At 45.5% G+C, this 13,798-nt stretch overlaps 1 protein-coding gene across 3 annotated transcripts in view; it reads right to left on the minus strand.

Annotated features, from left to right (window-relative positions):
* FBXW4 (F-box and WD repeat domain containing 4) overlaps nt 1–13,798 on the minus strand; it is a 60,836-nt gene that overhangs the window by 15,814 nt on the left and 31,224 nt on the right. Inside the window, exon 6 of one of the 3 annotated variants that reach the window (XM_039554060.1) lies at nt 11,823–11,984. The exons of the other annotated variants lie outside the window; for them this stretch is intronic. Coding sequence (XP_039409994.1) covers nt 11,823–11,984 — 162 coding nt within the window. The remainder of the gene's footprint in view (nt 1–11,822; nt 11,985–13,798) is intronic. 3 annotated transcript variants of the gene reach the window in all.

The following is a 13,798-nucleotide window of genomic DNA, read 5'->3' on the forward strand; positions in this document are numbered from 1 at the left end:
GAGGAAAATAAGCAAAAGACACCCACTTTGACAGCTTGTCGGTCAAACCCCATGTCTGGAAAGCAGGCTACAAAGGCTACAGGCTCTGGCTACAAAGCTAGGTGTTGGGTTCTGTCCCCCCTCCCCAGTCATAATGCATTAATAACTACTAAAGTCAATTACTGTGGTTAGAAACATAATAGCAGTCAGGGAGTCAATCAAGCAGGCAATTGGGTGCTTAAGACTTTTCTTTTGGGGGACAAACTGACTGTCCCAGCAGAGAACGCCCTCACGTGGGAGACAGACCCCTTTGTGCAGAAGGTATGCACAAGGCTTTGATGGTTGCCACAGGTCTAAATTACCATGGAGGCACACCAACAGGGAGAAAAAGGTGGGAGGAACAGCTAGGTCTAATCCTCCCTCATGCTGTCAGTTCTGGACTTCAGCTTTCCCTCCTTGGTCCTTACCCCTCACCCCTCAGAGGGGAAAAAAAAAAAAAAAAAAAAAAAAAAAAAGAGAGAGAGAGAAAAGCATTAGATAAAGAGATTTTGCTCCAGCATCAAATACAGGCCTCAGGGCCACAAACAAGTCTCTTCTGGGTAAAGCTGACTCCATTCAGACAACAGGAATTTTGTCTCATACTTCAGCGGGATCAGGTTTGCAGGCCTTATCTTTAACAGCCTGAGCCCATTAGCAAGCAAAGATAAGACTTCTCCCACAAGAGCAGGCCACCTTCACTGCAGCATGAAAATGCAGCATTCACAAGACAACATGCACAAGAAGTGGTGCCAATGAGAAATTCTCAAAGCCTGAGAGCGAACTGACCTTAAAGTCTGGATTGCAGGGCTTGATACAGGGCCCCTCACCTTGAGTCTGATCTGCAGGCATACACCTTGAAGCCTCGAGTGTCTCATAACTGGGAACCTCTCAGAGGTGACAGTTTTACTTCAGGCAAAAGGGCAACACAAGTCAGCTTTCATAGGCCTAAAACAACATGCATATTGGAGGTAAGCATGTAAAGCTTGGCTCCAAAACTTCTGGAACTTCATTCAGCAGAGCTGAAGCGTTCTATCAGGCTTGCTCCTTTCAGTCTATCTTCAACAAAACTCTTCTGTGTTAGAAAGCACAGAGCACACACAAGAAAACCCTCCAACTTGGAGAAGTGCAGCTTTTTCACAACTGTCGTTGCCAGCTGCCCAAGAGAAACAATTCAAGCTGAGTTGCTAGCTTAGACAGTGTAATTTATTTTGCCCACGCTGCTTTCTACAGGAGAGACTAGATTGGGAAAAGGGGAGTACAGGATACCCTAAACATATTAATGCAGGCATGACTCATCTACCTGAAGTACATACAACACTACTTATGTACACTGACACTGATCAGATGCATCTACATCCACCATAAAAACTGCTACGGCCAATCTCCAGATGGCCTCGGAGATGTAAAGCCCATTCCCCACTCATCTTTCCTGTCTCCTTTGAAAGGTGCTGGCTATCATGGCTACAAGCTCCCTCTAATATGCCCTTCTAAGGGGAAAAAAGCACCATTGCACAGCTTCCATAACAGGGCATGTTGTCTTCACAGGGATCCCCTAGGAACTAAAACCAAGCCAATAACCAAACCAGGAAGTCAAGAATTTTGCACAGCATTGAGACACACATACTTCATAAACAGCGTATTTTTGTTGTCCAACATAAGGAATTTTCCAACTCATCTGATACTTTGATGTCCTCTTTCTTATTTGAAGCTCCCTACTGACAGAGAGGAGAGAAATAAACAAGAGGGGAAAAAACCCCAACAAAACAACCGAGAGCCTGCTTCTCCAGAAGCCAGACCTTTTCTATGTTGCAGAAGAGAGATTTCATTAGACATCATCCCCCCACAATAGAAGCTGGGCCAGGAAATGAAAGAGAACACATATCCTGGCAGTGCTGTTGGAAGAAACACAAGAACTCTACATCTGACTGACTTGTGGTTGTTGAAGATCCCATGGCATTTCTGGCAACAGCAGTAGTGCTCTGGCTACAGTCCAGCTGCAATAATCCCATGGCTGCTCCCAAGGTGCCAAGTACAGTTTGACTCCTGTAGCATCCCTCTTTACCCCATCCTCGACAGACCACTGCCAGATGTGAACAAACCAGAGGGACAGAGGTAGATGCCTATCAGTCCTTTTGGAAAGATGCCTTCCCCACACACACCTTCCCCACACACACCTTCCCCACTATCAACCCAGCCTCCAGAGTGGGCCCTGCCTGTGCTGGGAATCCTGCAATGCACAGTCATTGAAGGGACCTGGGTAAAACAGGTCCTTTCCCACCTCTTCTCACTACACCTCCTCCGTGCCCTAGGCTTGTGCCCTTCCCCTGTACTGTAAACAGATTGCTTCTCTAGTCCTATTCTGCTCTTTGGGGATTTCAAATCCAGAATCTGCTTGACACGTGCAAGAGTCTGTGCCTTCCTCCTGGCGCGCTCCCCCGCCCGCTGGAATTGGACATCGTTGTTCCATTTTGGAAACTATTATATATGGAGACTCACTGGACTGGGAAACAAAGAAGTTATTACTTGACAGAGCCCTGCAGCTGGGAATGTGGAAGGTGGGGGGAGAGAAGGGGGAGAACCAAGGGAGACAGGATGGGGGGGTTGGTAGCAGTGTTATGAAAGCAATCAACAGAAAGGACAGCTCAAAGATGGGAAACATCTATTTTTAAAAGTCTCAAGTGAAATGAGAAAAGGAGGAGAAGAGAAAGCAAGTCCAAAAGGGAGATAGGAGAAGAGAGAGAGCAGTTGGTGCTGACGGTGCTGCGGGTTAAACACACGGGTCTGTGGGTTTGTGTAGCCTTTGATTCAGCACTGACACGCTTTGGCAAGGGAGGCCACCGGAGCTGTCAAATCCTTCACCAACGTGCCCATCAATTGTATTCAGCTCTCCCCGACCCGCACTGGCATTTTAATTACTGTTGGGTAAACTAATTTGTACAAATGAAGGCAACTCTGCCTAATAGAATATGCAAGCTCTCTGACCTCTGACAGGCGATGACACAAGATACAAAGGAGGCAGAGGAAGGCTTTTTATCAGAGCCTTATTACTCTCTATTACTCCAATTAGTTAAGCTCCAGTGCTCCTAATTGGGGGAAAAAATTGCAATTAAATCAATTTTTGACGGGCTGAAAGTGGGTTACCGAACCGCCCTGCCTGTGAAACACTGATATTATAGCAGCAAAGGTCAAAGTCTTTGTCGGCACCTGTGGGGCCCCCACCTCCCCTCTCCAAGCCCCTCTGTGCCCCCCCCCAACACACACACGCAGCTCACTAAGGCGAATCATTAGAACATGTCATGTCTTATCGCAGCCGCCACCATCCCGCCAACCTCATCAGTTGACATCATTATGGAAGGTAACTCCTCCAGCATGAATACAGTGCTAAGGTCACACAAACTTGATGGAGCCCCTGCTGAAGAGCAGATGCAACAGTAACAACATTGTGAAGAGGAGAGGAGGGGGTCGGAAACCAAGCACAGGGAGTTTTGCCACCTCCAGCATGAAACTTCTCCAACAGACCAGATACACACAAAGGGAGAGAGACAGAGAGCACAGGGACGCAAGTGCTCCTTCCCTGGGGGCATTTAATTTACCAGGGTGGGAAAAAAAAACCAGCACAGCATCAGTTAGGCATTTTCTTCATGAGAACGCAGGCACTACAAACATGCAAGAAATACCACCTGCCTTAGATGCAGGCAATGCTGGACAAACCCAGGACCGGGTGGTTATGCAGGGCTGGTGTTGCCCCCTTCACTGCCCCAGACCAGTTCCTTTAGCCATACTTTGTACTTCTCACAGGATGACCAGAGAATTGAACCAAGCATCTTCAGTATCTCAGAAGCCAAGACAGCTGGGTTATATGTTAACATTCTGTAACCACAAATGCAACAAAAATCAGCAGGTAAGACAGTTGCACCTGAAGCTCACCTGAGCAAGCAGAAGAACCGCACTGCAGCACAGCCTTACCTTTGTTGAATAACCTTGCCAAAAAGACCCAGCAGCTGAAGACAACCAACCAGGCTTGTTCCAGAAACAGACTGGAAAGTTCTGGCAGGTTTGCTGCTACTTCTTTGAGCTCATGTGCATGCTACAGCTTCCCCCAAGGCACCAGTCAACTCAGTTGAATTGTGCTCCTGATATACATCATAAATGCCACACAGAGAAGGTACAGAAGAACTCTGCCACACCCCACCATGGACTCAGCACAGAGAGAAAGCAAAGTGCATAGAGAAGACCATGAACCCTGCAACACTGACAACCACTACTGCTCCAAGAGGAAATGCTGTGCTCCTGCAAGGAGCACCAGTGACATGCATGAACAGATGGACTAATAATTCATTCACATGCCACCTCAAGTGGACCCCTAGAAAGTGGTCCCCAGAAAGAAGGCATTTACATTTTGTACTGAAGGGCACCGTAGAGATGCTGGGTTGAAACACGAAGTGACGTTTGAGGCAGACCTCCAGCTCATGAGATAGAAGAAACGCTCACGTCACTGCCTCCCAGGTCATTTACTGCATGCCTCATGGTAGAGGGAACATCAGCTCCACCTCTCCAGCCTTCCTCCTTGGCCTCTAACTTCATGCCTTCCTCCAGACTTCAGAGACACTCAAGCTGAAGAACAGAAAAAGCCTTTAATATCCCCAAAGGCCCAATTCCTGGCATGGAAGAGAGATCACCCCTACTCTAGCAAGCTGCTTAGCAGGTGTCCAAGCTAGACACATGAATCATGCCTTCACTGCTTTGCAGTTTCACCCCATACTCTGTGCCCAAGACACCTGCAACCTTGATCACTGTTCCTTCACCAGCCCTGCAGCAGGTAAGTTCTGTGAAAACAAGCCACCAGATACAGAACACAATCCTCATTTCTGGAGAGAAACTAGCTCAGTGACATCAAGACAAAGATTCCAGAGAGGACAAATACACGCATACTCTTCCCCACTACAGTATTGAACAGGAAAATGTCCTTCATTAGAAACTAGTGATTCAATCCACAAAACAGTCCCAATGTTCCTAGGGCTGTTCACATCTAGGTATCACCACCTTCCCCAATACTCCACATGACACACACTTTTAGGAAGAAGCAAATGTCCAGAAGAGGACCGCATTCAGATTAGCTCTATAAAAGCTGATTGAGGGTCCTGAGTGTTCCTGTACAAGAGGAATAATGGAACAGTGCTTCTGTCATTTTTCAGAACTTCAAACAGAATTGCTATTGTAGCTACACAAGTATTTCTACTGGGTTGACATAAGCCCTGCTCCTTTATTAAAGGAAAAGGCTTGATAACCTATTTTTAACAGTGTAAAATACATATTTACATGGTATATCCAACAATCTTTATCTTTCTTCACTCCCCAAACCTCTGGGCTTGCCAGGCATGGAGTAGTTGTTCATGACAGAGGTCTTTGTACAACTCCTTATCTCTCTTGAGACCAAATTTAAACCCCAAATGATGTTCAAGTTATTACTGTTATTACAGGATAAAAGAGACTCCTTAACCATAACAAAAATTTAATCCAGAACATAACACTGGCACTGATAGGAATAACCTGTACCAAAAATCAAAGCCCATGCCAAAACTGATTTGTCTGTGCACACCTACCAGGCCTTTCTGTGAGCAGAGCTCTCTTTGCAGTCAACCACTGGGGTTACATCTTAGAAGCTGAATGATGAACATGACTCAACTGAGAAATCACTTCTGAGCTAAAGTCTAGGCTGTGCAAGAGATATGGCTCTCTATTCCTACCACAGAGAGCCTTCTGTGGAGAAAGAGAAGAGGGGGGAAAAAAAGAAGAAAAAAGATGAAATCTAGGGACTTTCAGGTGAGTTTGAGACTAGGTGGTTAAACACCACTACAGTATGGTTATATCAGCTTATCAGTAACCAGAACAAAATCTCGAAGAACATTTTTAATGCTCAGAAGCTGTAACATTAGAAATTCAAAGAAAGTGGCTTATAAGGTTACATTTGTGTTTTGAGGAGTTAAAGGTTTATTTGGGTTTTTTGTTTCTTTTTCAAGTGCAGGTGAAATAACTGCAGCTGGTGTCTCAACTTCTTTACTCACACAGTGCGTTCTCCCTTCCAACGTAACTACAGAAATCTCAGCCATCTGTAGCAACTTCATGCTATGCTCTACTCTTGCTCGACTCCCCAGAGCAGCTTTTCAAACACCAATGGGCAAGACTCCTGAGAGGTATCCACCAGACAGAATGCTCTACCTCCAACTGCTGCACATGCCATCTGCATTACAGTACATGGGAGCTGCAAGGTAACTTCATAAAATCTCTATCCTGAACAAATTCCCTGGGTTTTTGGAACGAATTGAAAGGAAGGAACAGATGAAGCTGCTGACTGAGCAGCAGAAAAGCATGATCCCTGGATGAGATACATGCATGGTATTAGACACTGGACACCCTTTGCACCTACAGACTATCATGCACCTTGGGCAGATCTCTGAGGGCCTGCCATTCAGTTCTCACCAACCTGCACACTCACTTGAGCCTTCACACCCAGCACGTTTCCCCTCCCTCCTCAGCTCAGTGCCGTTATCCTTCCCCCTTGCCCCCATGGGGAAGGCACCCTGAGCCCGATCTTCACCCACTTCCCCAGATGCAACAGCTCCCTTGAGCTCAGTGCTCTGGGCCCACACACAGCCTTACATGAAGCTCTGAACTCCAGCCCTCACTTTCTCAAAGCCTGCCCAGGTGTAAAGCTCCAGCGATTCCTTTTTCTTTGCCATTTTCCCTCCCTCCTCCCTCTCCTCCTAGCCCCACCAACATTTTCAGGCCACACAGTGAGCCGGGAGGTTGGAGTACATGAGGACCATCGCAGCAGTCGTGCTGTTTCAGGCCCCCCCCAACTCAAGACAATTTCTAAGAGCCATTTCTTATCCTCCCCTCCGTGAAATTATTTCTGTTAATTGCCTGGTGGGAATCAGTTATAGGTGGGGGAGACTCTCCCCACACACCCACCCTGGCCCCTAATTGGCTTATTGAAGTTTTAACGGGGCTTTCACCTGGAGAAGCTGGTAATTATTCCCTTCATTCCCCTCTTGCTTGTACCTGTAGCTTCACACTTGGGGCCTGCCTGGCTCCACGGGGGGGACTTTGTTCCCTCTAACTACAGGCCCCACACAAATGGGCCCAGCAGCAGGACAACACAGCAAAGTGGTAATTTTCAGCCCGGCGTAATTAGCCAAGGTTCTTTCAGCCCAAACTGCTGAATGGGTAGAGGGCTGCTGGGGAGGGTGCGCCATGTGGGAATGGAGGAACGGGGGCTGCTCTCAACAGGCGGACAAAGACCTCTCGGGGGCTCCGATCTGGGGCAAGCAAGAGGAGGGGGTGGGAGTGGGACAGTCTGCCTGGCATAGCTGGGGCACAGTCAGCAATGGGACACACACTGAGGAAGTCAGCCCATGGCATCCTTCCCCCAGCCTGGGTAACAGGGCAGTGCAGGATGCCAAAAAAGCGGTAAAGGAGAAAAGAGATTCAGTGATGCACAATAGAAGCATGTGAAGGGGTGCGATGCATGACAGATTCTTGAAGGCCTGGTGTAGCCTATGCTCCCAGGACAGGATTTCTAGTCTAGTACCTTTGCACTGAGATTTAGAAAGGCAACAGACTCAGGGAGAATAAACTGGACAGTGCAGGTCCCAAATAGCATAGCAAAAACTGTGCCAAGGACAGAGTGAGAACTCCTATTGCTGAGAAAAATCACTGAAAAATAAGTCAACTCCTCCAGCATCTGCTCCAAAAGTCAGGCAACAACCATAACCAGGAGGACAGCAACAAAGGCTCAACGTTCTCTTTTTGCTGAGGCATCTCCCATCAGCAAACCAAAACTGTTTTTCATTGTGGGACCTCACTTGCTGTGTCTCCCTTTCTGCTACAAGACTTTTGTTTTGCAAAACTACCAAGAAACCTGCTGCATGTGGGTTCAAAAAACTTGGCCACCAGTGTATCGCTCCTATGTCAAATGAGACTGATGTCAGATATCCCACAAGCCTGAAACTGGCATCCTGTGTGTGGCACGCTTCCTCTGCTGATTCTCAGGACTTGTTAGCGTCTATGCTTCCTCTGAACTATCACCATTGTCTTCAGGATAGAAATGTTTGTTCTGACTGGTCAGGTCTTGTAGACAAGTTAAAGCTGCTCAGCTGAATTGATCATCACAGCTTCAATGCAATGGGGTCTGGGGGATTTTTTGTTTGTTTTTAAATGTTAAACTGTAGTTTTAAAAAACTCACCTCGTGTCTCTTATGATTGCAGTATCCTACTAGAAAGCAAGAATTGTCATAATTGAAAAGCTTGGTCCTGATTCTGCAATGAAGACCAGGTGGTAAGCAGGGAAGTGAAAAGATGCCACTACTTTTATCAAAACACAGGTACACTGGAGTGCTGAGCAAGCCCTAGGAGATGATGAAATTACAACAATCCTGACAACAAGGAAAGGAGATCCTCAGGGACTCCAATTGTAGGAAGGGAGCAGGCAGGCAGCACAACCCCCAGGGCACAGACTTGTAATTTCTGAGCTGCCTAAAATACAACTGTGACACAATGCTGCAGCAGGTTGCAAACTAGAGAAGCAAATTGCCTGATTAAACCAAATGATTTTGATTTCTTTTCAGTCCATATCTGTATCACATTTTACAAAAGGCTCTCACAGAAAGGATCATTTTTCAATTTCAATCCTATTTTTTTCAGCCTCACCCAAGCTGCCTTAAGTACTTGTCACAGAGATGAGTTCAGCCAGATACTGTGTGCCTTTGACCCATCAATGCTCAAGACTTTTCCTCAGAAGCAACTTTTCACACCTCTGGACAAAGTACGCTTGCTGTGAAATCCATGCCAGCATCTGAGAAGCAGACACCAAGAATGAACATAAGCAGACCCATGTAGACCAGGCCAACTTCAAGCCTGCACAGAGAAACAGAGTGAACATTACCTGCACCAGTGGGAAAAGAGATATAATGTCATCTGTGCTCATACTTTATCACAAACCTTAGTGGTCCAGGGCTTTTTCTTCTTATAACCCCATACCCTGCAAGAGGACATGTAGAATTGATTTAAGTAAATACTCCAGCTGTCACTGCTTTGGACAAAAGTCTAAATATTTGCTCATGTATAGACAATGCTTAAAGAATCACGATGCAAAAGAAGAAAATCTCTTCTATTTATAAAATATCTCCTTTCTATTTTTTAAGGTTCAGGACTGCCAAGACCAATCCCAATATTTTTTCAGATGTGACTGGCAAAGTTTTCAGTTAACAAGTATTGTTTTAAAAATGCATGTATATATATAGAATGACATTTTATATAAACTTTTCCATTAGAATCTATGACAGAAAATTACTTTTCAATAAGCAGCAATTCATGCATGCCAGTGAGGTCAGGGGGAGGGGAGAATCCTTTCAGGTCTGCCAGAACAACTAAAAATCAAGAATGTTTCAATTTAAAAGTAGAGATGGAAGGAATCTCTTTTCCTGGTGCCACAAGCCACAAATTATTTTTGTCTTTTTCCTTTTGCCATACAGACACACGTATACCAAATTCAAACTTCCATATTTAGGAGAATTTTGAAAAAAGTAATCAGGATGGTGAGGAAGAAGAGGATTTCTCAACAAACATATACTTTCCTTATCTTAGCACACAGGGCAGCAGTTCTTTCTCGACACCATGCAGGGGCAGGAGCTGTACTTGTTCAATGCTTTTAGGGGAAAGAAGCCAAATCACAAAAACAGAGTGCTTGGTCTTCCTCCTCTGCCCTGTGATATTCAAACAATTTACAAATTAAGTCTAAATGAGTTCTTCACCAGCGGAGAGGGAAATAATGCTCAGAGGGTTTTAAGAAGTCAAAGACCAGGAAAGGTGAAAGGGGAAAGGCATGTATATGCAGCACGTGCTACACACAGAAAGGGCCAGGACACTGAGGCATGGAGACACAGGTGCTCTGTGGAGGAGGGAAGCAAAGCCTCATCTGTGTTTAACTCAGCCATGAAATGACTCCTAGAGCTTTCCTGCTCTGATCATTCCATCCCTGACACGGACACGCTTGCAACAGCCTTAATCCACTTGCCCTTAAAGCGCTGGGCAGCTTCCACCTCCCCAGTTCTCCACTCTATGCAATATGATTTGCTTTAGGGTTTTCATGCTAAGTGTTTGGAGCATGTCAACTCTTCAGCCTTAAGCAACCAAGATCCTGAATAAAACCCCTCCTCCCCATCTGCAGGCTCAGGGCATGCTTGTTTGTGAGCAAGCACCAGAGTGAGAAATCAAACCTGCCAGTCAGGCCAGAAAGCCCCAGTCCTGTAAGAAAGGCACTTAAGGTTTCAGTAACAGACAACACACATCTAAGGCATAAAGATGTTTAGTGGCCACCTCCCACACAGATCCCAAACCACCTAAAAACTCGCTGGAAAAGTTTTGGAGAAGCCAGAGTTCAAACCATGCTGACATCAATAAGGCACAGTTTCACAGCACAGGTTATCACCTTCAGTATCTGTAATCAGGCTGGGCTGCAAAGCAGGCTAAGAATTATTACATTTCACAGATAACTGAGATAAGCCAGATGAAGATGGGAAAGGGATCAGGCAAAATAGATGGCATAGAGATAGGGAAAGGATAAGACAAGAAGGTGAGCAGTAATTTATTATGATGCTTTATGTCAGTATATCAGGGAAAAAATAACACATAAAATGGTATAAGAGGGAAAGGATTGTATTGGAAAGGACTCAGAAAAAGACTCTTCATGCACACATCTCAACTCTGCAATCAAACAGAGGATTCACTAACACACATTGTCCTTTGATGAGAAGAAATATCTGATAAAGGGATATTAACTACCACACTGCCTCCTGCCACTCAGTAAGCTGCTGTCTAGGTGAAGCAGGACAACCTGCTGGCAGTCAGTCCTCCAACACTTCAAGGAACAGAAGTCTGGAAGCTTTAAATGCCTAGGCAGCTTTGCGGATAGGAGTGTGAAACCACAGTTTCCTCCCTTCCTTTCCATGGCTTGCCCTATTTCCATGTGCTCTGAGAATTTAGGAAGTCAGATCCAAAAACACAGCTATTAAAAGAACAATTTCTACTTGGTAAGTCAAACACCCACACAAAGAAAGGCCAGAACCAAGCTCACTCACACGTCCTACACTGAAATGAGCACATTACTTGAGCATCAGTATTTGATTCTGTAGCCAGTTACAAGTGTCCCAGTCGAAACTGTCACTCATCTTTTATCATGTGAATACACAAGAACCAATTACGTGGCCATCAATTCATGCTGGGCTGCATCTCTGTGGACTCCAGTCAGAGGCTGCACTGGGAGGAAGTGATGAGCTTACCACAGCTCAGGGATGCCTGAACTCCACTCCATATGAACTCCACTCCAAATAACAACTGGCCAGCAAGTACCTGCAAGTCGTGGCTTGCTACTGCTTCACACAAGGCCATCAATACTGGAGTTGGGGTGGCTTGGGAAAAATATTAAAACTTTAAACAGAGTGGAGGGTATCCAGAGAGAGAAATCATTCACTGTATAACCCTGTAAGACAATCAGGCAAAAGGTTTAACAATGGAACAACGTGTTTCTTCCTCAGGACACAACACTAAATTTGAAAGGAGCCTATGAAGCCCAGAACACTAACAGATTCAGAAAGAAGAGATGAGCTGCTCACAGAGCTGTCCTCTGCAAATATGAAAGAAACACTAGTCCAGATGAAAACTCTAGCCAGGGAAACCCTAACTTCTCCTCATTGGAAGCTGGGAAGGAACAGGCAGGAAAGTATCTTTTTGCTCTTGTTTCTTACCTTCTCCATAGACATTTACTGCTGACCACTGCTGAACACCAAATGCTGGGGTAGATGTGTGCTGGACTGGCACCATGGCCAGAAGAAGAAGAGAAATGCCCACATTTGTCAAGCCATGGCCCATCCAGCTCACCATTTTGTCTCCAGTGGTACCGGCAGATGCTGTTCAGGAAGAACATGTAAGCTTGGCAACCTTCTGTGGTCATTCGCTTTGCATCCACAATTGCTGTATTAAGGATTTTAAAGAGTGTATCCCCACCTAGTCCCCCATTATGAACCTGCTATCCATGAATTTACAATTCACAAAATTTACAATTTACAAAATCACTTTCAAAACTGCTGGCATCATCCACTTCTACAACCTTCTGAAGCACTAAGTTCACACTGTGTGAAGGAATACTATATCTTTTATTCACTTTAAAACAATCTCCTGGTAATTTCAAATGTCTCTGGTACTACTGTTGTAGGACTTGGCGAATAACAGTTCCACATTCGAGTTTACCCACCATCATCTTACTCTCCATATTTTTTTCAGGCTGGTTTTACAAGGAATAATGGAGGCAACCAAGTATCAGCACGTCATTAACTTCTGCAGAGCGTTTTACTTGGGGCCAAGTACGGGGGAAGACCACAAAAACACGATACAAACTAGTAATGCAGCCATTTCTTTGGCACAGAGGAGTGCTCCTCTGCTGTACCTCCTCTTCAAAACCTGTTGGTTCATTGCTCCTTCTGAGGCAGGTTAATTGCTCAATGTTTTGAGGCTTCAACCAGCCTCAGTCACTCCTAAAATTAGCAGGGAACAATATCACTGGCTCTACTGTGAGAGCTGAAGAGCCAGCACAGGTCTCAGGACCATGAGGGTCTCAGAAACCAGTTTGGGAAGCAGAGGACTCAGACACTGCACAGTGGCAACAGCACTGCTCACCTGCACTCAATACTACTAAAGTACCTCATATTTTCCACCATGTACTAGGAGCATGAAGTCCATGCTTTGCCAGGCTCCAAACTTATTTGAAGTGATCTGCACACCATCCATGTTCCCAGAGTGCTCTGAGACCATCAGAAGACAGATGTTAGAGAAACATTATTGCTTTTCTAATATCTGGAACAGACTCCCTTGCTTCTCCACTGTCAAAGAGGAGAAAATCCAGGGGAAGTATACAGAAAACAAGAACATGCTCTTGGCCAAGACAGCAAATCAGATGCAAGAGAGAAACTCTTCAATCAGACAGTCCTGCTCCATCCCCATCCCTCATTAAATCAGCCTGAACAGCCGAAGCAGGTCACTGAACAAAGCACAGGTTTGTAAAGCTCAACACAGCTGCACCAGGAGGAAGAGATCAAGCACAGCAATGGTAGCAGTTGCTGCTTGGCCCAGCTTAGTCTGCAACTGCTTCTGATGAGTTCACTTCTTTCAGGAGTGAGGAAGAGGTACACATACAGATTTCTTTTTCCCCTGAAAAAAACACAAGCTGTTGGGTTCCAGCTTGCAAGCCTCTCTTCAGCCCCCCACACTAATAAATCTTTGGGACTATAAATCACCTTGGTACAGGTCGCTCTTCTCAAAGGAAATGGGCTCTCTCTTGTCATTAGCTGCCTGTGTCTGCCAACCATAGCAGGGCCTCATTCAAGTCCTCTTTGATGGACGGTTAGACTTAAAGGAGTATGTGCCTCAGTCTCAGAGGAGAGAGAAAAAGAATTTACTAATTAGACAGGGCAATGCACATTAAAAGCTGGCTTTAATACCTGGTCCCAAATTAGCCCTGCACCTGCTAAGTGTCAGGATGCCTACAAAGCAGTAAGAGTACATCCCACATGTAGGCATGTGGGATGGTAAATGGAGCATCATGAACCCACAACACTTCTTTAGAGCAAGAAAGTGGTTGCAACAGTTGTGTTTCATGCAGTTGGGAGGGAAGGTAGAGAAGATCTGACAAATCCTAGATACTGAACCACAGAACACAATACAGGCA

The sequence above is a fragment of the Corvus cornix genome, chromosome 6 (assembly GCF_000738735.6).
Source record: "Corvus cornix cornix isolate S_Up_H32 chromosome 6, ASM73873v5, whole genome shotgun sequence".
In the NCBI taxonomy this organism is placed as follows: domain Eukaryota; kingdom Metazoa; phylum Chordata; class Aves; order Passeriformes; family Corvidae; genus Corvus; species Corvus cornix.